Here is a 24,408-nt window from a genome sequence, read left to right as displayed (position 1 = left end):
TCTTTCGACAGCTCTTTGGTCTTGGCCATAGTAAAGTTTGGAGTCTGACTGTTTGAGGCTGTGGACAGGTGTCTTTTATACAGATAACGAGTTCAAACAAGTGCCATTAATACAGGTAACGAGTGGAGGACAGAAGAGCTTCTTAAAGAAGTTACAGGTCTGTGAGAGCCAGAGATCTTCCTTGTTTGAAGTGACCAATACTTATTTTCCACCATAATTTACAAATAAATTCTTTAAAATTCCTACAATGTGAAATTCTTGGATTTTTTTTCCACATTCTGTCTGTCACAGTTGAAGTGTACCTATGATGAAAATTACAGACCTCTGTCATCATTTTAAGTGGGAGAACTTGCACTAAATACTTTTTAGCTCCACTGTATGTATGTTTATATTAGGGGTGTGGGAAAAAATCAATTCGAATACGAATCCCGATTCTCAAGCTGTGCGATTCAGAATCGATTCTCAATTTTTTTTTAAATACATTTTTTATATTTTATTTTATTATTTTTTTTGTTTTTTTTATCAATCCAACAAAACACTACACATCAACACCATAACAATGCAACACGACCCAGCACACTCAGAACTGCAATAACCTGCTCAGTGGCCTAGTGGTTAAAGTGTCCGCCCTGAGATCGATAGGTCTTGAGTTCAAATCCCGGCCGAGTCATACCAAAGACTATAAAAATGGGACCCATTACCTCCCTGCTTTCCACTCAGCATTAAGGGTTGAAATTGGGGGTTAAATCACCATGAATGATTCCCGGGCGTGGCACCGCTGCTGCCCACTGCTCCCCTCACCTCCAAGAGGTTGAACAAGGGTGATGGGTCAAATGCAGAGAATAATTTCGCCACATCTAGTATGTGTGTGTGACAATCATTGGTACTTTAACTTTAACTTTTAAACAGAGCAATTGAGAGAAGACACAAACACAACACAATACAAACCAAAAGTAGTGAAACCAAAATTAATATTATCAACAACAGTCTCAATATTAATTATAATTTCCGCATAGCAGTTATTAAAAATCCTTCATTGAAATTATCATTAGACATTTATAAAAAAATCTCATAAGCTGGACAACACACTGTGTCCTATATTTTCAAAAAGATAAAACAAGTCATATTTTTGGTTTGTTTAATAGTTCAAACAAATGTACATTATTGCAATCAGTTGATAAAACATTGTCCTTTACAATTATAAAAGCTTTTTTACAAAAATCTGCAACTCTGCTTGCATGTCAGCAGACGGGTAGATCCTGCTGAAATCTATGTATTGAATGAATACAGAATCCTTTTAAATCGGGAAAAAATTGTTTTTGAATCAAGAATCGTGTTGAATTTAAGAAAAATCGATTTTGAATCGAATCGTGACCCCAAGAATCGATAATCAATCGAATCGCGGGACACCCAAAGATTCGCAGCCCTAGTATATATATGTTTGTGTGTGTGTGTGTGTGTGTATATGTATGTATGTATTTATATATATATATATATATATATATATATATATATATATATATATATATATATTGTATAGAGGCTTCACGGTGGCAGAGGGGTTAGTGCGTCTGCCTCACATTACGAAGTTCCTGCAGTCCTGGGTTCAAATCCAGGCTCGGGATCTTTCTGTGCGGAGTTTGCATGTTCTCCCCGTGAATGCGTGGGTTCCCTCCGGGTACTCCGGCTTCCTCCCACCTCCAAAGACATGCACCTGGGGATAGGTTGATTGGCAACACTAAATGGTCCCTAGTGTGTGAATGTTGTCTGTCTATCTGTGTTGGCCCTGCGATGAGGTGGCGCCTTGTCCAGGGTGTACCCTGCCTTCCGCCCGATTGTAGCTGAGATAGGCGCCAGCGCCCCCCGCGACCCCGAAAGGGAATAAGCGGTAGGTAGAAAATGGATGGGTGGATGGATATTGTATAGAGAATGGATGAATATGGAATGTATTAAAAATCTAACTAAATCTATTATGACTACATGAATATATTACAGATAATAGGAAATACCTTTTATCCATTTGTTATTTTTTTTTATAGCACTGTCCTCATTCGAGTCTCATCAGTCCAAGCTGACTTTGGTTGAGTTGGGGTGCAGGCTGGATTTATATATACAAAAAAAGTAGCTCCTAAATCTAAATCTAAGTCTTAAGTATTCACTCCTTTCGGGCTTTTTGGACTATACAATTAGCATATGCATTTTTATGTGTCCAGTTACATGAGTCTGATGTGCTCTGCCCTTCGGGTAGGAGAGAAAGTTTTCCACCTAATGGGAATAATGTGGCACTACTGCTACAACATGGATCTCAGATGGTATTGTCTGTTTTTAACAAAAGTTCTTATGTCAGCTACAACCAATTGCTTTGACAGCAAAAGATAAAATAGCTCTTGTGTTTGCTCTTGCAGGTCCAGTGCACCTACATGCTGGAAATTTGAGATGTCGTTGTCAGACTACAGTTGGTTCCTGTAGTCAGCATCTTCATGGAGGTGTTTTCGGTCCACTGACTGAGAAGAACTGCTCTCAGCAGACATGTCTGCCTGCAGCACATTCACGGAGCATGTGTGGAAACCAGGCGAGTGCAAGAACTGCTTCAAGCCAAAGAGTCTGCACTCCCTAGCACTGAGCGGCAGGGAGAAGCTCCGGTCCGAACAGAGACTTCCAACGACGCAGCAGCAGATTCCGCCCCATGCCAGGACCAAGACCAACTTTTACCTTGCCAGCGGGAGTTCCAGCTCCGGACAGTTCCGTCCACCGGTGGCAAAGAAACCTACTATTGCCGTGAAGCCCACTATGATGCTTCCGTGCTCTTTGTCGGGGTTGGGTCCAACAAATGTCTTAGAACCTGGTAAAACCTCTGTCCCAATGGTCTGGAATCAGAGTGGAGTAAACCGTAAGAGGACCTACAGTCCAAGCAATAACAATGAGCGAGACAATACCAATGAGATTGAAAGTTACGAGCAGCTTAGACCAAGGACCCCGAGTGGAAATAACAATAGCGGACTGACTGATGTCTTAAAAGAGATTGTGGGGTTAGCCCCTGGTCCTAGCCTATCTCCTGTCTCAAAAGACTTGTTTTGGGGACGAATCAGTAGCTCATACCGCAAGTCGCTAGAAAGAGGCCTCGCAGCTCCAAGTTGTTTGGCTATGGGAAGTTGCACTAGTGGTGGTGGTACCAGTCAAAAAAGGGTATCCCTCAGCGATAGCACAGAGATTATTAGCACAGAGGGTGGACGATTCTGCTACCCTGAATTTTCGAGTGAGGAGGAAGATGACGAAGATGACGAAGAAGAAGATGAGTACGAAAGAGACAATGAACATGAGAGCTGGGACGAAAGTGATGAAGAGTTACTTGCTATGGAGATCCGCATGAGAGGTCAGCCACGATTTGCGAATTTCCGAGCTGCCACATTGTCCCCAGTGCCCTTTGCTGCAGGCAAAAAGTGGAACACTGTTCCACTACGCAATCGTTCTTTACAACGGATTTGTGCGGTGGATTATGATGATAGCTATGATGAAATTTTGAATGGGTACCCATCCATGAACTCCACTGGAGTTATTCTGACTTATGGGGTTCAAGACAGTCAAGGCAGTGGTTTTCTTACCAATTCAGAGTCTACAGTTTCTCCAGGGTCCTCATCATCTTTACCCGAGGACTCTCAGACTGCATCTAGCAGTGACAGCAGTATCTCTGGTGTTCATCGAAATGGATTGCAATCCCCTACACCATTAAAATCCCATGTTCCTTTTACTTCTCCAGCAAAAAAAGAGCCACCTCTCAAAGCGCAGAGTCCTGTGAAGGTTACAGAGACTCATAAGGCTGTTCTGGCTATCAGATTAGATGACAAGGATCAGTCAGCATTGATGCCGCAAGCCCTTCCAGGTCAACCAGTGACTATTAGTTTCAGTCCCACAGAAGAACAAGCTAAACCGTACCGTGTGGTCAATTTAGAAAAGTCACTTATTTGTAAACCTTACACTGTTGTAGATGTTTCAGCTTCCATGACCAAGAAAGATGGATATCTAAAGGACTCCGCCCTGAAGCACAAAAACAAATCAGTGCCCTCCAGCCCAATATCTCCAATGTCTCCAATGTCCCCCAGTATTTTAACTTCTCCTGGGTTGCCAGCCTCTGTTGTCCACTCAAATGGGTCCAGAAAAAAAATTGGGAGCATGTGTTACCAAGAAGTATGGACATCAAGCACGAGCCCTCGCCAAAAGATCCCCAAAGTTGATTTGGAAAATGGGAGCACCGCTGTTCAGTCTATAGCTTCTCAATACTTCAGCCACAAATCAGCTCCGACATCTCCAGTTGCTGGGCTATCTTCTTCCCGAACGGTACCCGTAAAATCTCCCAATTTATCTGAGATTAAGTTCAACAGTTTCAATAATGCAGGCATGCCTCCTTTTCCCATTATCATACGAGATGAGCCAGCATATGCTCGCAGCTCTAAAAATGCTGTAAAGGTACCAATAGTTATCAATCCAAGTGCTTATGACAACTTAGCCGTGTACAAGAGCTTCCTGGGTGTCAGTGGGGAGCTGACACAGTCAAAGGGGGTTGGCAGTCGGGCTACCAGCCATACCTACGAAGAAATTGGATCCTCCGAGAGTTTCCAGTCTACCTCGACGGAAAAATCCCTTTTTGGCAAAAGCACATTTGAGAGAGCATCTTTGGAAGATTCAAAATGTTCACTCCCAGCAGGAATTAAAGCACCCAATCTAGAACCCAGAACCACTACAGATTCGCTTACTGTGACTCACACTGTGGTGACCCCTCCGGGTAGGGCTCTCTCACCCACTGTATCGGCTGAACTCACACCTAAAAGTAGCTGTGCTGTGATTACACACAGTTGCAGTAAAAATAATGATTTAGGGCAATCTTCTGGTGTAGTTGTAAACCATCAAGTGGAGGCCAGTGCCGTTCTCTCACAGATAGTGGCCTCTATCCAGCCTCCCGAGTCTCCTCCAGACACAACTTCGGTTCATGACAAATCTTCCAGTTCCGAGGAGCTTTATGCCCTTCCACCTGATGCCATGAAAGAGACCCCCACAAGACCCAAGTCTCTATTCTCTACTAATGACGCAATAGTTGCCAAGCCTATTAAAGACACGCTCTCAAAAGTGATGTCTAAATCTCAGAGCGCGTCTGCTGCCCTCCCACTTTGCACCAGCAGGTTACAGCAAAACCCTCCTTTCCCCCCACCCAGGTCCACATCATCCCCCTATCATGCTTCAAACATCCTCCAAAGACATTTCAGCAACTGGACAAAGAGCTCTGCCTCTAGTTCTCCTGTGCGTCCCAGTGAAGGTGAAACAAGTTTAAACGGGGATGGGAAGCGTAATCCACCAGAGAGCTCGAAACCCAAACGGTGGATTTCCTTTAAGAGCTTTTTCCGTCGACGAAAAGATGAGGACGAGCAAAGAGAGAAGTCAGAGAAAGAAAAAGAAAAAGGAAAGTTGGTTGGGCTCGACGGAACCGTCATTCATATTCTTCCACCGCCCCCGATTCAGCAGCAACATTGGTTCTCAGAGGCCAAATCTGAGGATCCCACACAGAAACCAACCATCGTGTTTACCTATAAAAAGGAAAGTGGTGGTGTGGCAGATGGAGAAGGAGAACCACAAGTAGAAGAATGCAAGGAGACTGCATTGCTGTCACCCAACGATGGTCAGGAGGACAAAGCATTGAGCCTTGGTCAAGCAGCAGCATCAGACTTCACTGGAGTCGCTGGCGTCAACTCCAAAAGGTATTTTTCTAAGAATTTGTACTTTTTCCCTCATACCAAACTAAAAGATCTTACATGATGTCAAAATTCTAAAGTTTACTTTAATGACAACAATAGACTGTAAACTGCAGTAGATATGGATGTGATGTAGGGCTGGGCGATTATATGATCTTGATTAGTGGTCGTGGTGAATTTCATTTCGATCATAGTGATCAGCTCTTAGCATATATCAGCTCGAACAAACAGCTGTGAGAAGATACCGCAGTAGTAAACAATAGGGAAGCACCAATGCTCTGTGTAATCTAACACAAAACACAATCATAGATATGAACAAAATGACTGTTGTCAGCTGTTAGCTTATATTACTTAGATCAAAAATGGCGGAAATGTCTATTACTAGATACTGCAGTAGTTAACAGTAGGAGAGAGTAACGATATTCGGTATAATCCTGCACAGGACAATCCACCTATAAATAAAGTAAAAAAAAAAATATTTTAATTGAGCTTGAATTATATGAATAAACTAATTCTAATCCTTTGTTTTGCGATATTGCCCAGCCCTACTAAGAAATAGGGCTGGTCGATATCGCAAAACAAAGGATCACGATTATTTTTTTTTAATATCATCCGATCTCGATTAATACCACAATTTTTATATTGTTTTTAACGTGACAGTCTTAAAGCATCTGTACTAAAAAAAAAAAAAAGGATTAGTTCAACAATTTATTAACATACTGAGTAAACAACAAAGTCAATTTAATTAATTTTAAGAAAGAAAAAGAATGGCTACATAACAATATACAACAAAATTATTTAACAGTCACATTGCTTGATCATTTTTTTGGATGAAAAGTTACTGAATCAATTTCAACTCACTGAATTGTTTTGGATTAAATTGTTTAAAAAAACGGCATGTACCCTGAATCCTGTACGCAACCACACGTATAAATTGAATTGTTGTTAAAACGAATCGTTACACTACTGTGTGAGTGTGAGTGTATATATATATATATACATATATATATATATATATATATATATATATATATATATATATATATATATATATATGTATATATATTAGGGGTGTGGTGAAAATCAATTCGAATACGAATCGCGATTTTCACGTTGTGCGCTTCAGAATCGATTCTCTTTTTTTTTTTAAATAGATTTTTTTGGGGGATTTTTATTTTATTTTATTTATTTATTTATTTATTTTAATCAATCCAACAAGCCAATACACAGCAATACCAAAACAATGCAATCCAATTCCAAAACCAAACCTGACCCAGCAACACTCAGAACTGCAATAAACAGAACAATTGAGAGAAGACACAAACACCACACAGAACAAACCAAAAGTAGTCAAACAAAAATGAATATTATCAATATTAGTTATAATTTCAGCATAGCAGTGTTTAAAAATCCCTCATTGACATTATCATTAGACATTTATAAAAAAAAAAAAAAAAGAACAATAGTGTCACAGTGGCTTACACTTGCATGGCATCTCATAAGCTGGACAACACACTGTGTCCAATGTTTTCACAAAGTTACAATAAGTCATATTTTCGGTTGGTTTATTAGTTAAAACAAATTTACATTATTGCAATCAGTTGATAAAACATTGTCCTTTACAATTATAAAAGCTTTTTACAAAAATCTATTACTCTGCTAGCATGTCAGCAGACTGGGGTAGATCCTGCTGTAATCTATGTATTGAATGAATACTGAATCATTCTGAATCGGAAAAATATCGTTTTTGAATCGAGAATCGCGTTGAATCGAAAAAATCGATATAAAAACGAACCGCGACCCCAAAAGTCGATATTGAATAGAATCATGGGACACCCAAAGATTCGCAACCCTAATATATATATATATATATATATATATATATATATATATATATATATATATATATATATATATATATATATATATATATATAAACACGCACAGTACAGGGCAAACAGTTGGACATACCTTCTTCTCATTAAATGCGTTTTCTTTATTTTCATCACCATTTAATTCATGACTCTCGATGAGCTTCAAACACACCTGTGAAGTGAAAACCATTTCGGGTGACTACCTCTTGAAGCTCATTGAGAGAATGCCAAGAGTGTGCAAAACAGTAATCAGAGCAAAGGGTGACTATTTTGAAGAAACTAGAATATAAAACATGTTTTCAGTTATTTCACCTTTAAGTACATAAATCCACATGTTCATTCGTAGTTTTGATACCTTCAGTCACAATCTACAATGTAAATAGCCATGAAAATAAAAAAAAATCGTATTGAATGAGAAGTTTTGTCCATAGTTTTGACTTGTACTGTGTATATATATATATATACGCCACAAAAGAATTACGGCAGCCACAAATAAAAAAAAAAAATAATAAAAAATTTAAAAAACAAACAAAAAAAAAGGTATTTAAAAAAAAAACATTCCGCTTTTGACACGCTCGACCGCTCATAAAAGCAATGGGATTTTGTCTGTGAATGGAGTTTGTAGTTACATATTATATAAATATGTAAATATTATATAAATATGTATATAAATATGTACATAAAGTGTTGTAATTATATTCCAACTCCGCGTTCTTCTTGGTCATCGCTGCCACCGATTCAGAATGATTCAGTATTCATTCAATACATAGATTTCAGCAGGATCTACCCCAGTCTGCTGACATGCTAGCAGAGTAATAGATTTTTGTAAAAAGCTTTTATAATTGTAAAGGACAATGTTTTATCAACTGATTGCAATAATGTAAATTTGTTTTAACTATTAAACAAACCAAAAATATAACTTATTTTATCTTTGTGAAAACATTGGACACAGTGTGTTGTCCAGCTTATGAGATGCCATGCAAGTTCTTTTTTTTAATTTTTATAAATGTCTCATGATAATTTCAATTGAGGATTTTTAATCACTGCTATGCTGAAATTATAATTAATATTGATACTGTTGTTGATAATATTCATTTTTGTTTCATTACTTTTAGTTTGTTCTGTGTGGTGTTTGTGTCTCCTCAAATGCTCTGTTTATTGCAGTTCTGAGTGTTGCTGGGTCAGCTTTGGTTTTGGAATTGGATTGCATTGTTTCGGTATTGCTGTGTATTGTTTTGTTGGATTCATTTAAAAAAAAAGAAAGAAAAAGAAAATAGATTTTTTTTTAATGAGAATCGATTCTGAATCGCTATTCATATTCGAATCGAATTTTTCCCACACCCCTAATGTATATATATACATATATATATATATATATATATATATATATATATATATATATATACATACATGTATGTATATATACATATATATTTATGTATGTATATATACACATATATGTATATATAGATATATATATATATACTGTATATATATATATAAATATATATACACGCGCACACACACGCACACACACGCACACACACACACACACACACACACACACACACACACACACACACACACGCACGTCCGTTTATTTACAGACTTCCCTGTTGGTGTTGATGTCAAATAGTAAGACATTCCAGTCATTGCACACATTTCACAGCAGCTTGGTAAAAAAACATGAGCTGTGTGGACAAACTCGTCCTTTAGCGCTAACAAGCGCTTCATTCTACAGACCGCTTGTTTTTGGTGGGCACACGAGGGGTTAACACCGCTATGATTTTGTTGTTCATTTTTTTTTAGCCCTTGAGCTGTTTTATTGGCTCAGTGGGCGTGCTCTTTTTGCAAACACACAGCACCTTAGACAGGTATGAACAGTCAGAGACCAAGACTTGGAGGACTACTACGCCAAAGACAAGACACAGAATGTGAAAGATTTGAGTAATTGTCAAGGTTCACAGATGGGAAGCTGTGTAAGCCAGTACAGCAGGTAAGAAAGCAACGAGAAGCTTGCTTTTTCTGATCGCTGTTGTTTTATGTTAGTTTAAATAGAAAGTTGTTGTTTCTCAAAGCGAAGCTTATGTTTGGAAAAAAAAAGTAAAAAGTGAGCTGAGGGGCCGTCTCAACAAGTCAGATCCTGACACTGAAATGTGTAGCAGCCATGAAGGTATTTTATGTGTCAAGGTCCTCCAGCTGTCTATTTGATCCTACTTCTAGTCCAAGTTTTTGTAGTGAATGTTTTCCCATGTGTTATTTCATATTCTATCAACAGTTGCTGGTAGGCTGCTCGCAAAATTAACAGTATTTGTTTTGTTGTACTTTTGTTTATGGCTTTATGTCCGTTAGCTTCCACACCAACAGTTACTTAAAATATTGTTTCCATGTATGCTAATGCACATTTCTTGTCTGTTGTTGCGTGTGAGGGGAAGTGCATAGTTCTGTAATTTTGGATGAATGTTAAAAGAAAAGGAACTATCCAGAATTTGGCACCGTGGTGCTGAATAGTTATTCGTCAGTAGCTTTAGATTACTATGAAAGATTGAGTATTTTCGACCATTGTTTCACACCACCTTTACACAAAGTGTCGGTTTAACTATGAAGTTATTGATTGACTCTTTAAGAGGCAATAAAGACTGTAGGTCTACAAAGACATAGCAACACTTTTTTTTCAAATTGGGAATGATCCTACGTTAGCTGGAATTTTCTGTGATTATATTGATTATTAGTCAAATTCAAAACAAACAAATACAGATGTGTCCCAAAGGAAATAACTAATATGGTTGTAGATTAATGTCTACTAATGAATACTGCATTGCTCTTCTCAGCTGTCTGTGGCCGTCTGTTCATCATTCACTTGTAGCATTATAACGTAAAAGAACTGGTAGAGAGACAAAAAAGTGCAGTGCAAGAATGGACACAATTTTTGACTCAGCAATTGTAGATATGTGACTTTAATATTGTTTATTTCTGTAGAAGTATGCACCTGACATGTAATAATTGCAGGTAAGAGTAACCAACCTTGTGTTGACATGTGAATAACACGATGCGTGGCAGTCGACGTCATTAACAAATCAGCTCACTTCATTGAATTCAGTATGTGGCAGCTGGGATAGGCTCCAGCTCCCCCTGCAACTCCGAGAGGGACAAGTGGTAGAAAATGGATGGGTGGATGTTGAATTACATAATGGTATGGATTAAGCCAAAAAAATTAAACAATGTACTAATATGATCCATTTTAAAAGGCTGTTCAAACAACATGAGTTTACAAAGTACGAAAAAAACAAATTATGATAAATATCAATGTATTGAAAATTAGATAATATCCATCTCATTAAGTGAATCATAGGTATACACCTGAATCTTATTTTGCTACTTGAGACTTGCTAACGTTAGCAGGCTAGCATTGAAATAAAAAATCCAGGTACACCCCTTAGAGCAGGGGTAGGGAACCTGTGGTTCTAGAGCCAGATGTGGCTCTGTTGATGACTGCATCTGGATCTCAGATAAATCTTAGCTGACATTGCTTAACGCGATAATTATGAATAATATCGCTGGTAATCACAGTGCTAAAAATAACGTGCAAAACATAAAACATTCTCATGCATTTATATCCATCCATCCGTTTCCTACCGCACATGTTCGAGAAGTCGCATTAATGGTAAGAAGTATTTTATGTCACGATGGGGGGGTCGCAGCTTGCTGCAGGGTCGTTCTCCCAGGAAGGCAGACGGACTACTCGGGACATGGCATTTAGGTAAAAACGTGATTTAATTTTAACTAAAAAAATATACAAACAAAAATCGCTCACAGCGGAGGCACAACTTGGGCTAAAGAACAAAGCTAACGCATAAACAGACTAAGAACGTAAATTAAACAAAACTTACTTGGCATGGCATGAAGCACGAAACTATGGCAAGGCATGAAACAAGTCAGCACAGGGCGACTGACTGGCAAAGACAAGCTTAAATACTGCCTCTAATAAGTGCTCGGGAAGCAGGTGAGCAGGCGTTTTGTCCACCAGAGATAGGTGGACAAAATGAGTAACCAAGGAAACCAGACAAGGGAGTGGAAAAAAACAGGAACTTAAAGAGTCTAAAGGACAAACAGCACATGGCCAAACAAAAACATGATCAACAGATATGACATTTTATTTATTATTGGTTAGCTTAAGAATAACAGTGTTATTAAAAAGAATAAGAGACTTATTATACTCTAAAAATGTTGGTCTTACTTAAAAATACACACATTTAGTTGTATTCAGTTTTGAAAAATATAATATGACTCTCACGGAAATACATTTTGAAATATTTGGCTTTCATGGCTCTCTCAGCCAAAAAGGTTCCCGACCCCTGCCTTAGAGTAATGTATTTGGTACTTGACACATGTTACACGCTAACATAAGCATGGTAGATTGTTTTAGCTATTTTAGCAGGTACAATATACACCTCAGTGTCATATACTTAGGTATTTCACTAATGCTAACTGTAAGCATGCTTAAATTAACATGCAAACTTTTTAGCTCAATTTGCTAATACATTTTGTAACTTGGCGCTATCTGGCCAGCATGCTAACTGTTTGCATTTTAGTTCTGCTTTAGCTCTTGAGCAGGGGTAGGGAACCTATGGCTCTGGAGCCAGATGTGGCTCTTTTGATGACTGCATCTGGCTCTCTGATTAATCTTAGGTACAATTGCTTAACACGATAAGTAATTAATAATTCCGCTGGTAATCACAGTGTTGAAAATAACCTTCAAATTATAAAACATTCTCATGCATTTTAATCCAAGCATCCGTTTTCTGTCACACCTGTTCAAGAAGTCGCATTAATGGTAAGAAGTATCATATTTATTATTGGTTAACTTTTAGAATAACAATATTATTAAAAAGAATAAGAGACTTATTATACTCTAAAATGTTGGTCTTACTTAAAAATGCACGCATTTAGTTGTATTCAGTGTTAAAAAATATTATATTACTCTCACGGAAATACATTTTGAAATATTTGGCTTTCACGGCTCTCTCAGCCAAAAAGGTTCCCGACCCCTGCTCTTGAGCATCCATTCAACCATTTTCTACCGCTTGTCTCGTTTGGTGTCGCGAGAGGAGTGGTGAGTACACCTTCGACATGTTGCCACCTCATCCCAGGGCGGCTGTTCAGCATTCACTTAAAATTCCTACAGCAATTGCCTTTTCTAATTAAAAAAAAAAAAAGTCTATAAACTGTCTTGTAATAGTTTTAAAGTTGAAAACTACCAAAACGGCCCTAGCATCTTTTTGATTTGCCAGTCTGTAGCCCTCAGTGGAAAAAGTTTAGGCACCCCTGCATTAACAGATAATTTCCAGACCTTTATAACTGATAACCAATAACTATTTTGTTTTTTTTTAATGTTTTAGTGTTTTGTTTTTAATGTTTTGTATTTTGTTTTTATATGTTTAATGGATCTTCAGGTGTGCAATAAAGATAGAGGATGATGATGAATAACTGATGGTTATGTGTGTATATATTTACACAACATTTTTTGAGAAGAAATTAATTGAAGAGTTTACACTTACACCCAAAATGTATACACTTTACAAAAATTATACAAATCTATTCAGGTAGTTGCTGGGTTGCATATGACGCACATCCGTTTTTATTCTTGACGGCTTAATTCACATGAAGGTCAACCAGCTTGAGTGTAATTTAAAAACAAGTGACAGTGAGTGTAGAGTTTGAGCAGAAAATGCCGTATTACTGTTCTGTTCTTGAGTGTTCAAATAGAGACATAGGAAAGAGCTTTTATAGAGTCTTGAAATAGTTTTCCATAAAGGTAATAAAGTCAGGGAATAAACTTAAGTGAGTCAAAGAAAATTGCTCTTAAATATCAATATTGTCGTCTTGTGGAACACAATCTGACCATGTTTGTGTCTGCAAGGATCACTTTGTCAAATGTTTGAACATTTGATTTGTTTGAAAAACTCTCTGTGATGCAGTCAAGTTTATTTTCTACTATATTTGTAGTGTAAGGAAGCAGAACTAAACGTAAAGAAAGGACAAGAGATTGCGTTAGTTTGTGTTCTTTTGTGGTTGCTATGCCTAAACATAACTCCAAAGACCTGGTTGTGCAAATAAACTGACGCCATATTAAAATTCTAGTAATACATATTGTGATTGTGCAATCCACTGTATTTTTATAACAGAAACTAAAAGCTTAGTTGTGCAGGAAAGCCTTAGTTGCTCTTTTCTTGACACGGATGACCACATTAAAGCATCTTTGGTTCTATTTGTTTGCATCAAGAAAATATCCTTAATAGTCTTAATGAACTAAATTAATAAATATCTCTTAGGTTCAACAGCATACTGAATCTTGAAATCGCTAGCAAACATTCATGCTGAATAACAGGGACATCTATAGCTAAATAATGAGACAAAATATGAACTCAGCGATGAGGTGGCGACTTGTCCAGGGTGTACACCGCCTTCCGCCCGATTGTAGCTGAGATAGGCACCAGCGGCCCCCGCGACCCCCGCGACCCCAAAGGGAATAAGCAGTAGAAAATAAATGGATGGATGGAAAATATGAACTTTACATAAAAAAAAACAACAGCAGACATGAATAGTAGATGAAACTAATATTTTTTAGCAGGAAATCAACTGCAAACAAACACATCCCTTTTCTCGTTAGCGTCACGATCACAGCAACACGGCTTTCACGGATTAATGCTCAATTTGTGGACCGCTTTAGATGTAAAGAAATAATGGGCCTCCAATCTTTTGTTCTCTAATTCAGTGTAAGTGTCAAATAAAGTGAGGTTGTGGCGAGCAGAAACATTTTAAATGGTTTAAATCTTTAAAAAATATATTTTTGTTAAGAGTGTATAAATCCACTGCATCCAATTTCAAATATTTTTTTCACGATCGCTTATATATATTTGCTCTACGCCTTTCAAAATATGCTCTAATCTTCACTGATGCAGGTAAATAAAAAGTAGCCTAATAGTTTTTCTTTTTTGATTAACTTATACACTATAAATATGTTTTCATAAAATGAAAAAAAAAAACAACAAATTTTTTCAACACCATTGATATATGTATATAGATACTGTATATAGAAACCCTGTTTCCATATGAGTTGGGAAATTGTGTTAAATGTAAATATAAACGGAATACAATGATTTGCAAATCCTTTTCAAGCCATATTCAGTTGAATATGCTACAAAGACAACATATTTGATGTTCAAACTCATAAACTTTATTTTTTTTTGCAAATAATAATTAACTTAGAATTTCATGGCTGCAACACGTGACAAAGTAGTTGGGAAAGGGCATGTTCACCAATGTGTTAGATCACATTTTCTTTTAACAACACTCAATAAACTTTTGGGAACTGAGGAAACTTAATTGTTGAAGCTTTGAAAGTGGAATTCTTTCCCATTCTTGTTTTATGTAGAGCTTCAGTTGTTCAACAGTCCGGGGTCTCCACTGTCATATTTTACGCTTCATAATGCGCCACACATTTTCGATGGAAGAGTACCCGCACTCTTTTTTTTACGAAGTCACGCTTTTGTAACACTTGTTTTGCTGAAATAAGCAGGGGCGTCCATGATAACGTTGCTTTTATGACAACATATGTTGCTCCAAAACCTATATGGACTTTCAGCATTAATGGTGCCTTCACAGATGTGTAAGTTACCCATGCCTTGGGCACTAATACACCCCCATACCATCACACATGTGTAAGTTACCCATGCCTTGGGCACTAATACACCCCCATACCATCACACATGCTGGCTTTTGAACTTTGCACCTATAACAATCCGAATGGTTATTTTCCTCTTTGTTCTGGAGGACACAACGTCCTCTGTTTCCAAATATAGTTTGAAATGTGGACTCATCAAACCACAGAACACCTTGCCACTTTGCATTAGTCCATCATAAATAAAGTATTATCTAATCTTAGGTGAGCTCGGGCCCAACCAAGCCGGCGGCGTTTCAGGATATTGTTGATGAATGGGTTTGGCTTTGCATAGTAGAGTTTTAACTTGCACTTACAGATGTAGCGACCAACTGTAGTTACTGACAGTGGTTTTATGAAGTGTTCCTGAGCCCATGTGGTGATATCATTTACACACTGATGTCGGTTTTTGATGCAGTACCGCCTGAGGGATCAAAGGTCCTTAATATCATGGCTTACGTGCAGTGATTTCTCCAGATTCTCTGAACTTTTTGATGATTTTACGGACTGTAGTTGGTAAAATCCCTAAATTCCTTGCAATAGCTCGTTGAGAAATGTTGTTCTAAAACTGTTCGACAATTTGCTTACAAAGTGGTGACCCTCACCCCATCCTTGTTTGTGAATTACTTAGCATTTCATGGAAGCTGCTTTTATAGCCAATCATGGCACCCACCTGTTCTCAATTAGCCTGCACACCTTTGGGATGTTCCATATAAGTGTTTGATGAGCATTCCTCAACTTAATCAGTATTTATTGCCACCTTTCCCAACTTCTTTGTCACGTGTTTATCAGTTTGAACATCAAATATGTTGTCTTTGTTGCATATTCAATTGAATATGGGTTGAAAATGATTTGCAAATCATTGTATTCTGTTTATATTTACATCTAACACAATTTTCCAACTCATATGGAAACGGGGTTTGTATATTTATATAAATATATTTCTCGTCAGTCCTGTGATTTACCGTTGGCTGCGGTCGCCGCTATTAACGCTACATCTCGGCTTAGCAGCACAGGCAGCTTTGTACTGCTGCTCTTTAAATGGTGAATTTAAATTGATACTTTCTGATGTCTTTTTAATCTGCTTGTTAATACTATGGTGCATAATTCAACCTGGTCATGAACAGAATTTAAGCAAACAATCTGATGTTGTTACACTATTACCTAACCTGTCATATCTCTTTTACCTGCAGCCAGGTACCTGGCAGCGCCAACAATGCCAGGAATGGGGAACTTCCCGTTCCCACCCCTCTCCCCACCAGAGTCAATCTGGGGTTGGTGTTCGGGGAGGGCGAAGAAAACAACCGCGCCAACCAGGATGCCTCGACCAGCGAACGCAGCGCCAGCCTTGGGGAGCCGGAGGATGACGAGAATCAGTCGCATCGCTCGCACTCGCCCACCTCCAGTCAGTGCAGCGCCACGTACAGTAACCTGGGTAAGAACAACACCCAAATGATGTGTCTTATTTTGTGTCAAATAGGAGAATGGGGTTTTCAGATTCAATAATTTTCAAAATGAAACATGAAAAACTACAAAATGCTGTCAGCTCTCCAATAAATGCAATTCTCAAAAGGTTTACAGGTCTTTTAAATATTCTCATTTTATCCAGTCATTGTAGTCTCAGGACATTGATGGCAATTGGACTGTTCGGATTTTCTTAAACATTGTCCAAGCAAGCTTCATCGGTTAATGCTTACTGGCAGTGTTGGGTACTGAAAACCAGTAACTACTTAGTTACCAGTTACTTTATTTCAAAAATAACTCAGTTATTTACACCAAAAAGTAATGCGTTACTATGAAAAGTAACTATTTAGTTACTTCTTTTTTTCTTATTTTTTTAAGACTCCCATTAATGCCCTTTAGCCTTCATTTCAGTACTGTTATTGCAGTGGATAATACAATCTGTTGATCAACTTGACAAGCATTTGCATCACAGAACTCTGTTAAGCAATGTGTTCTACATACAACACACAAAGCCAAAGATATGTTTCAAAGGGCCAATTTATTTCAGGCCAGAACAAATTGACAAAACAATTTCAAATAGCTGCAACATAACATACATAAGTAACAAACAGCATAATAACAACATAGCTGTAAACCTGGCTTCACCCAAAGGAGGCACATATGACATACACAAATCCTAACCAGGCATTTTTTTCCCTCAAGGAATTCAGAAATGAAAACATGTCTTCAGGAGATCAACACTGTACTGAAGCCCACAACACTTTACTCATTTCCCCAATTTTAGTTTAGAGATAAGGAAAGATTGGCCTGGCCCACTAGGATCCCTCTTTATGTTTGTGAACGTTATAGTCTATACATTTAGAGTGATGTGATAATCAAACACTCTACAAGTCTAGAGTGAAAGAGCAACAATATATAAGAAAATTGACAGTGTGTGTGTACCTTCAGATAGATAGATAGTACTTTATTTCAGGGCTGAATGATGAGCAGAGGCAGAGTTTGGAGTGTTTTCTTTAGCTCGCTTTCCATTTTTATGTACTCACTGTCCACTGTGTCCAGGTACTTGGAAAATGTTTTCCGTGGCATTTGCTGTTTGACGCCGGTATCATGCTAATTGGCTGCCTGAAATCGGGTGACTCCACTGTAGAAATAGCCTGCATGTCTTCTAGCACATACGCTGCAATGGCTCTATCAACTTTGTCCTGGCTAACAGTGCCTCTGTTAAAATCCTTAGGTGGAGGTGAAGTGGCATCGGTGTCTGTGTTTCTCTTTACTAGCTTCATAGAAGCATGTAATACATATTGTGATTGTCTGCATTCGCCCCGCCCACACAGCCCGCCTCTTCTCTTCTCCCGCTTGTGATACAGGAAGATTCAAAGGACGACACTGCAGCTCTCCAATGAAACACACTCAGATCTTCTGTTTGTAGCCGATACAACATAAAAAATAACGACAAATAACGCAGTAACGCATCATGTAGTAACGGTAACTCCGTTACTGAATATAAAAAATAACGCGTTAGACTACTACGGTAGTTACCGGCAAAATTACTTTGTAACGCGTTAGTCCCAACACTGCTTATTGGCTTACGACAGTCTGACAGCATAGTGCAGGGTCCAAAGTACAGTATTTACCCTCTAAAGGTTGATTTTGCTTTATTGTGGTGCAGAACGACAATGAGACCTCTCCCAGCCCAACATTAGGTGTTAGGATGGAGTCAACCTTGTTAGCATTCCATTCAAATGTTTCTGGATTTTGTCATTCAACCAGGTCATTGTATTCTCAGGGCATTCCTTCGACTGTGCTGTTCAGTTTGTCTTAGAGGATGTTTCCTATCTCATTCAAGTAGGCTTCATAAGTTTATTCTCAATGCTCGGACTAATATTGGTCGGATCTATTCTTAGACTTAGATTAATGAGCATAAGCTGGTGAAGCCTACCTAGATGAGAGGTAAAACATCTTGGAAGACAAACTGAACAGTCCAGGTGCGATCGATTGAATGCCCTGATAATTCTGTTTAAATGATTATTGATCAAGTGTCCAAATGCACAGTAACGCATCATGTAGTAACGGTAACTCAGTTACTGAATATAAAAAATAACATGTTAGACTACTAGTTACCGCCAAAATTAACGGCATTACTTTGCAACGCGTTAGTCCCAACACTGCTTATTGGTTTACGACAGTCTGACAGCATAGTTCAGGGCCCAAAGTACAGTATTTACCCTCTAAAGGTTGATTTTGCTTTATTGTGGTGCAGAACGACAGTGAGACCTCTCCCAGCCCAACATTAGTTGTTAGGATGGAGTCAACCTTGTTAGCATTCCCTTCAAATGTCTCTGGATTTTGTCATTCTCAGGGCATTCCTTTGACTGGGCTGTTCAGTTTGTCTTAGAGGATGTTTCCTATCTCATTCAAGTAGGCTTCATCAGTTCATTCTCAATGCTCGGACTAATATTGGTCGGATCTATTCTTAGACTTAGATTAATGAGAATAAGCTGGTGAAGTCTACCTAGATGAGAGGTAAAACATCTTCGAAGACAAACTGAACAGTCCAAGTGCCATCGATTGAACGCCCTGATAATTCTGTTTAAATGATTATTGATCAAGTGTCCAAATGCACATTTGTCTGTTTGTTATTTGTTAGAGGAAAACTAATTGAATCTCTAGTTCATAGATGTTTTTTTCTCAGTAAAGAACAATAATGCAGACAAAGTACAGCTGTAACAGTTTGAAGAGTTTGAATAAGTATTTAATTTTTAATAAATTAAAGTCCCTCGCCAGCAGAGGTAGTTCCAGTTCGTAGAGCTGTTTCCATTCTTGGCGAACAATGGTGTCACACTGCTATGACATCGTCATATCTTCTTGTCTCTATTTCAATGGAAATATTTCCCCAAATAAGACAATAAAAGTGAAGAGAGTCTCCAGGTTCGGGTTTCCTCTTAGCTCTATTGATTCTCTGTTTATTTATTCATTATACAATATTTCTGACTGTTTTTACTACTGTGTTTATTCTTTTCATGACTGAATAAGCTATCTTTCTGTTGTTGCACATTCTCTCTTCTTGGTCAACGATGACATTTAAAGACAGGAAGTGAACACATTATTATGTAATGTTTAGCCATGAACTAGTGATAGGATTAAATAAGCTCTGCTTCTTCCTAATCCTTTTCAGACATTTTGAATTATGCAAAAGTAATCATGTGATGTTCTTGAATGTAGTTTATCAGACATCACTATCTTTGTTTATTTAACCTGAGACATGGCGTGTTTCTTTGGCTAGCAGTAATCTACAGTCGACCCGCTTGTTAATGTAAGTACATGGTCTCATTCAGGGAGCATTAAGCTCTGAGCGTGCCCATTGGCATCCGACTTTCTGGGATGTAAGCGTTTGTTGGCGTTGGAGGACTTGAGGTAGGCTTGTTTTCCGCTTGGTTATAACATATTTATATCTCATTACTTGTATATTCTGTGTACATTTTATTTGCTTCTGCTACTCTTATCAAAATATGTAACTGAACTCCAGCAACAGGTTTGGTGGTCAAGTTTGCTGTAACTGCAAGTAATTTTCCAACATGCAGTGCTGAAGTACTGCAATGCATCAGCTGGTCTTATTATTTTCAAATACGATCCATATTTTAAAATAAACACCTGTCAACCAAAACAAAGCAATATTATCTTTGTAAAGGCAGATTTTAATGTTAATAAATAATAGTGTATTAAGGCTTCATGTATTTATTTTGACTTGGGTCTTTCAACAAGTCAGCAGCTTCAGCAATTACATTTTTTTGAAGACATGCTTGGAACCTGAAGTACTGTCGCAGAAATGTGAAATGACTGAAAAAGTAGAAAGTACAAGGCAAGGAAAGGTTTTAGCGGGATATCCTGAAGGAACTGAACTTTTTGACGTTAAAATAGTTTGGAGATAGACAGACAGACAGACAGACAGACAGACACAGACAGACAGACAGACAGACAGACAGATAGATAGATAGATAGATAGAAAGATAGTACTTTATTTATTCCTTCAGGAGAGTTCCTTCAGGAAAATTTGAATTTTCAGCACAATCCCATTCAAGATCAGACAAACATTACAGGGAGACAGAACAGGATCGCTGACGGGTCTGCTGGCTTCCAGCGCCCCTTACAAAAAAGATGAGATACAGGTAAACAAAGGGGGGGATAGAAGATTAAAATAAAATAAAATAAAAAAAATCGGTCTGAGGCCAGGGGAAAACAACAACAACAACTCATAGCCATAGTACACATCCCTCTTACATGTGTGTAAGAGGGAAACATCAAACATCAAAGAAGACAAAGGACATAAGGAACTAGTAAAAAATGTCAAGCTCAATTAGAATTTGTGTCATGGAAAACAAAGTACTTTGAGAGAAAAGGGATTTTTTGTAAAACGTTGAAATGATTCAAATTGCTTGAGAAATGTGAAATAATAAAAATGTTTGTAAGTCAGTGTCAATAAGTATTACCAGTATGACCATCCTGCACTTATATATTACAATTGTTACGTTTGTCTTACATAACAAGTCAAGATCTCTGCAGTGAAAGACGGGCAGTTGGATTAGCACACACCATCAAAGATGTTGGTTCCAGGGAGGATTAACCAGACCCATTTACTTCATCCTGACTGTTTTGAGGCTAAGACGACGGTGTGTCGACCTGTGACTTTACTCATGAGAAAGAAAAAAACACTGTAAAAATACCACCAAATAACGTTTGGCAGTATGGACATCTAATGATATCACATAATGTGCTGCAGACTTTCAACATACTTTTTACAAAAGTGGGCGTTAAAACGTTTTTGTGAAAAGCCACTTCATACTTCCAACAGTTTTCAGTTCCATTGCTTTTTCCCCCCATCATAAACTTGTTTTTTAGGCCATCTGCGTCTGTCAGTCAAGAAAAAAAATAAGGTCATGTCTTGAAAAGCACATTCTAATCCTCACAGCTTGAGTGGTTAAGATTTGTGTGTCTAAAGCTCGTATCAAAACACCACTGTGCTGTGTCCTTATCAAATGCAAGAAACGTTGGCTAATGTTGGCTAAATGACACAACACACTCTTGCATTTGTCATCCCTTCATAATACAACAGGGCAATATTGCAACTTACAGCTTGTTTCAAGTCACTGCTGTTAATGTCACCCTCTACGTATCAGAAATGCTTCGTTGGAGATGCTAGTTGCTAGCATACATATCATCTAGATATGTTCCAAGTTTTATTATCATTAGGTCAAATGCTCAAGCCTCTTTGTCATGGAAGTAGTTGTAGGAGCTGGAGGACTTTTTGACAAATACGTTGTGCGTAATGGTGGACATGTTTTTTCAACCAATTTTGCTACAACTTCTCACATCTGCACTCGCCAGTCCCCTAAAAACATGTAGCAAATGTTGTGGTGTTTTCACTAAACACCGTTAAGTTACAGCCTGTGTTTTGTAGAGTGTGACCTTTGAGTTGTGTGAGAAATTTCAAGTCTGTCCAGCTCATGCGATTATTTTTATTACAATAGCACCGGCAATAAAAGAGGTGCATGTTTTTTGTGCACAACTTCAGAAGTAGAAGAATTGCACACCAGACCGTTCATGTTTCTATTACTGTTACTTTAATTATAACTGAACTGTTACTGTAACTAATACTATTGGAGGGAGGTCGAGTCCACGGTCACAACCTATTGTGATCGAGGGAGTCGAGGTACAGACCGTGGACTCATTCAAGTACCTCGGGGTTTGGGTGGACAATAAGCTGGACTGGACTGTTAACACGGACCACCAGTACAAGAAAGGACAGAGCAGGCTGTACTTCCTCAGGAGACTGCACTCCTTCAACATTTGTAGAAAACTCCTGTGGATGTACTACCAGTCTGTGTTCTGTTCTACATGGTAGTGTGCTGGGGGGGCAGTACATCTAAGAAGGACAGCTCCAGACTTGTGAAACTGATCAGGCGGGCCGGTTCTACAATGGGAATGAAAGTGGACTCACTGGTGAGGGTGGCAGAGAAGAGGACTGTGGACAAACTAGTGAGCATCCTGGATGATGCCAGTCACCCTCTGCATAGTGTTATCAGTAGCCAGAGGAGCCTGTTCAGTTCTAGACTGCTTCATCCCAAGTGCAGGACTAATAGACTCAAGAACTCCTTTGTCCCACACGCCATTAGACTGTACAACTCCTCTCTGGGACGGGGGGCGGGGGGTACTAGGATGACAGGGGATGCAAAACATTAACAGTGCAATACTTTTTCATAACATGGTCACTACTGCCTACTTTGTCTTGTTATATTCTTATTTTACTGTTATATTGTTATTCCCATTGTTTTTATTCTTTTTGTAATATTTCTCTATTTTGTTTCCTTTTAAACCCCCATTATTTACTTTTTACTTTTTTTTAAATTGATCTCAACTCTGTACACTGCTGCTGGAATTGTAATTTTCCTGAAGGAATCAATAAAGTACTATCTATCTATCTATCTATCTATTGTTAATGTATTTTTAACTGCCCTGTTACTGTAACTGTTACACTCTTGTTACTCAAAGTGACCTGTGACTGTAAATGTAAATTGACATTGTTTGTTATGCTCGGAACATACACTTTACTGTGGCATTCAGTTCAAGTCGACTGTCTGAATACACATTCTCATCAGAGGAAGCGTCTCCTAACTTTTGACTGGTATTGTTCACCGCCTCCTTCCAGTGATTCAAATAGTTGGGCACCTTTTCGCCAAAATGGAAAAAATTGTTCTTTGTCTAGTAACCCATCCCCCTGCAAAGTTGTAACTCATGTGATCTCCTGTAGGTCAATCAAGAGCCAACATGATTCCGCTAAAACAGCCCCGGAGCATGAAAGCATCAAACGACACCCTTGCTTCTATCGACCTGGAAGCCTTCACAGACCGACCGTTCCCCAAGGCCACCCCTCCACCCCTGCCGAAAAAGGCAGTACCCCGCTCCAGCACAGAGCCCAGCCTGGACAGCAAAGAGCTCCTGCAGGGCGCCTTTAGGCCTCGGGTGGAGGCCAAACCTGGCGGCACCAACCTAAGCGTCGCCAACCCTCTCTATGACCTGGACGCCACCTGGGAGACGGCCAGTCAGAGCTCCTCGCTTAGCTCTGAGCCACAGCGGCCTCACGACCAGGAGATCGGTGACTCCCTGGAGCTTCCGTCGGCATCCATCGCCCAGGCCCCCCCCACTAACAGCGTGTCCTCGTTGGTCACACCAGCTGCTGCCACCAGGGAGAAGAAAGTCTATCCAAGCACAGAGTCTCTTGCTGGACGTAGTCGCAAAACGAGTCAAAGCACGGCCCCATCCAAGCACCAGAGGTCCGCGCTGTACCGGGGCTTGGACAGCTGGGATGAGGTGGTGGGCAGGATCCGTGGTCTTCACACGGACACCTTGAGGAAGCTGGCGTCCAAGTGCGAGGATCGTTTCATGGCCGGCCAGAAAGACCACTTGAGGTTCGGGACTGACAGCTGGTCCCACTTCAAGCTGACCACGGGGAAACCTTGTTGTGAGGCCGGAGACGCCGTCTACTACACTGCTTCATTCGCAAGGGACCCGTTGGTCAATTACGCCATCAAGGTCAGATATCTGCCGCAAAGTA

At 38.9% G+C, this 24,408-nt stretch overlaps 1 protein-coding gene across 1 annotated transcript in view; it reads left to right on the top strand.

Moving 5' to 3' along the window:
• peak1 (pseudopodium-enriched atypical kinase 1) overlaps window positions 1–24,408 on the top strand; it is an 85,258-nt gene that overhangs the window by 58,458 nt on the left and 2,392 nt on the right. The window contains exons 2-4 of the mRNA XM_061912057.1: window positions 2,406–5,747; window positions 16,529–16,770; window positions 23,605–24,386. Coding sequence (XP_061768041.1) covers window positions 2,530–5,747; window positions 16,529–16,770; window positions 23,605–24,386 — 4,242 coding nt within the window. The 5' untranslated portion in view covers window positions 2,406–2,529. The remainder of the gene's footprint in view (window positions 1–2,405; window positions 5,748–16,528; window positions 16,771–23,604; window positions 24,387–24,408) is intronic.

Source organism: Nerophis ophidion, linkage group LG10 (genome assembly GCF_033978795.1).
Source record: "Nerophis ophidion isolate RoL-2023_Sa linkage group LG10, RoL_Noph_v1.0, whole genome shotgun sequence".
Classification (NCBI taxonomy): Eukaryota; Metazoa; Chordata; class Actinopteri; order Syngnathiformes; family Syngnathidae; genus Nerophis; species Nerophis ophidion.
Note: the sequence above shows the minus strand (reverse complement) of the source record. Positions and strands in the feature narration are given on the sequence as shown.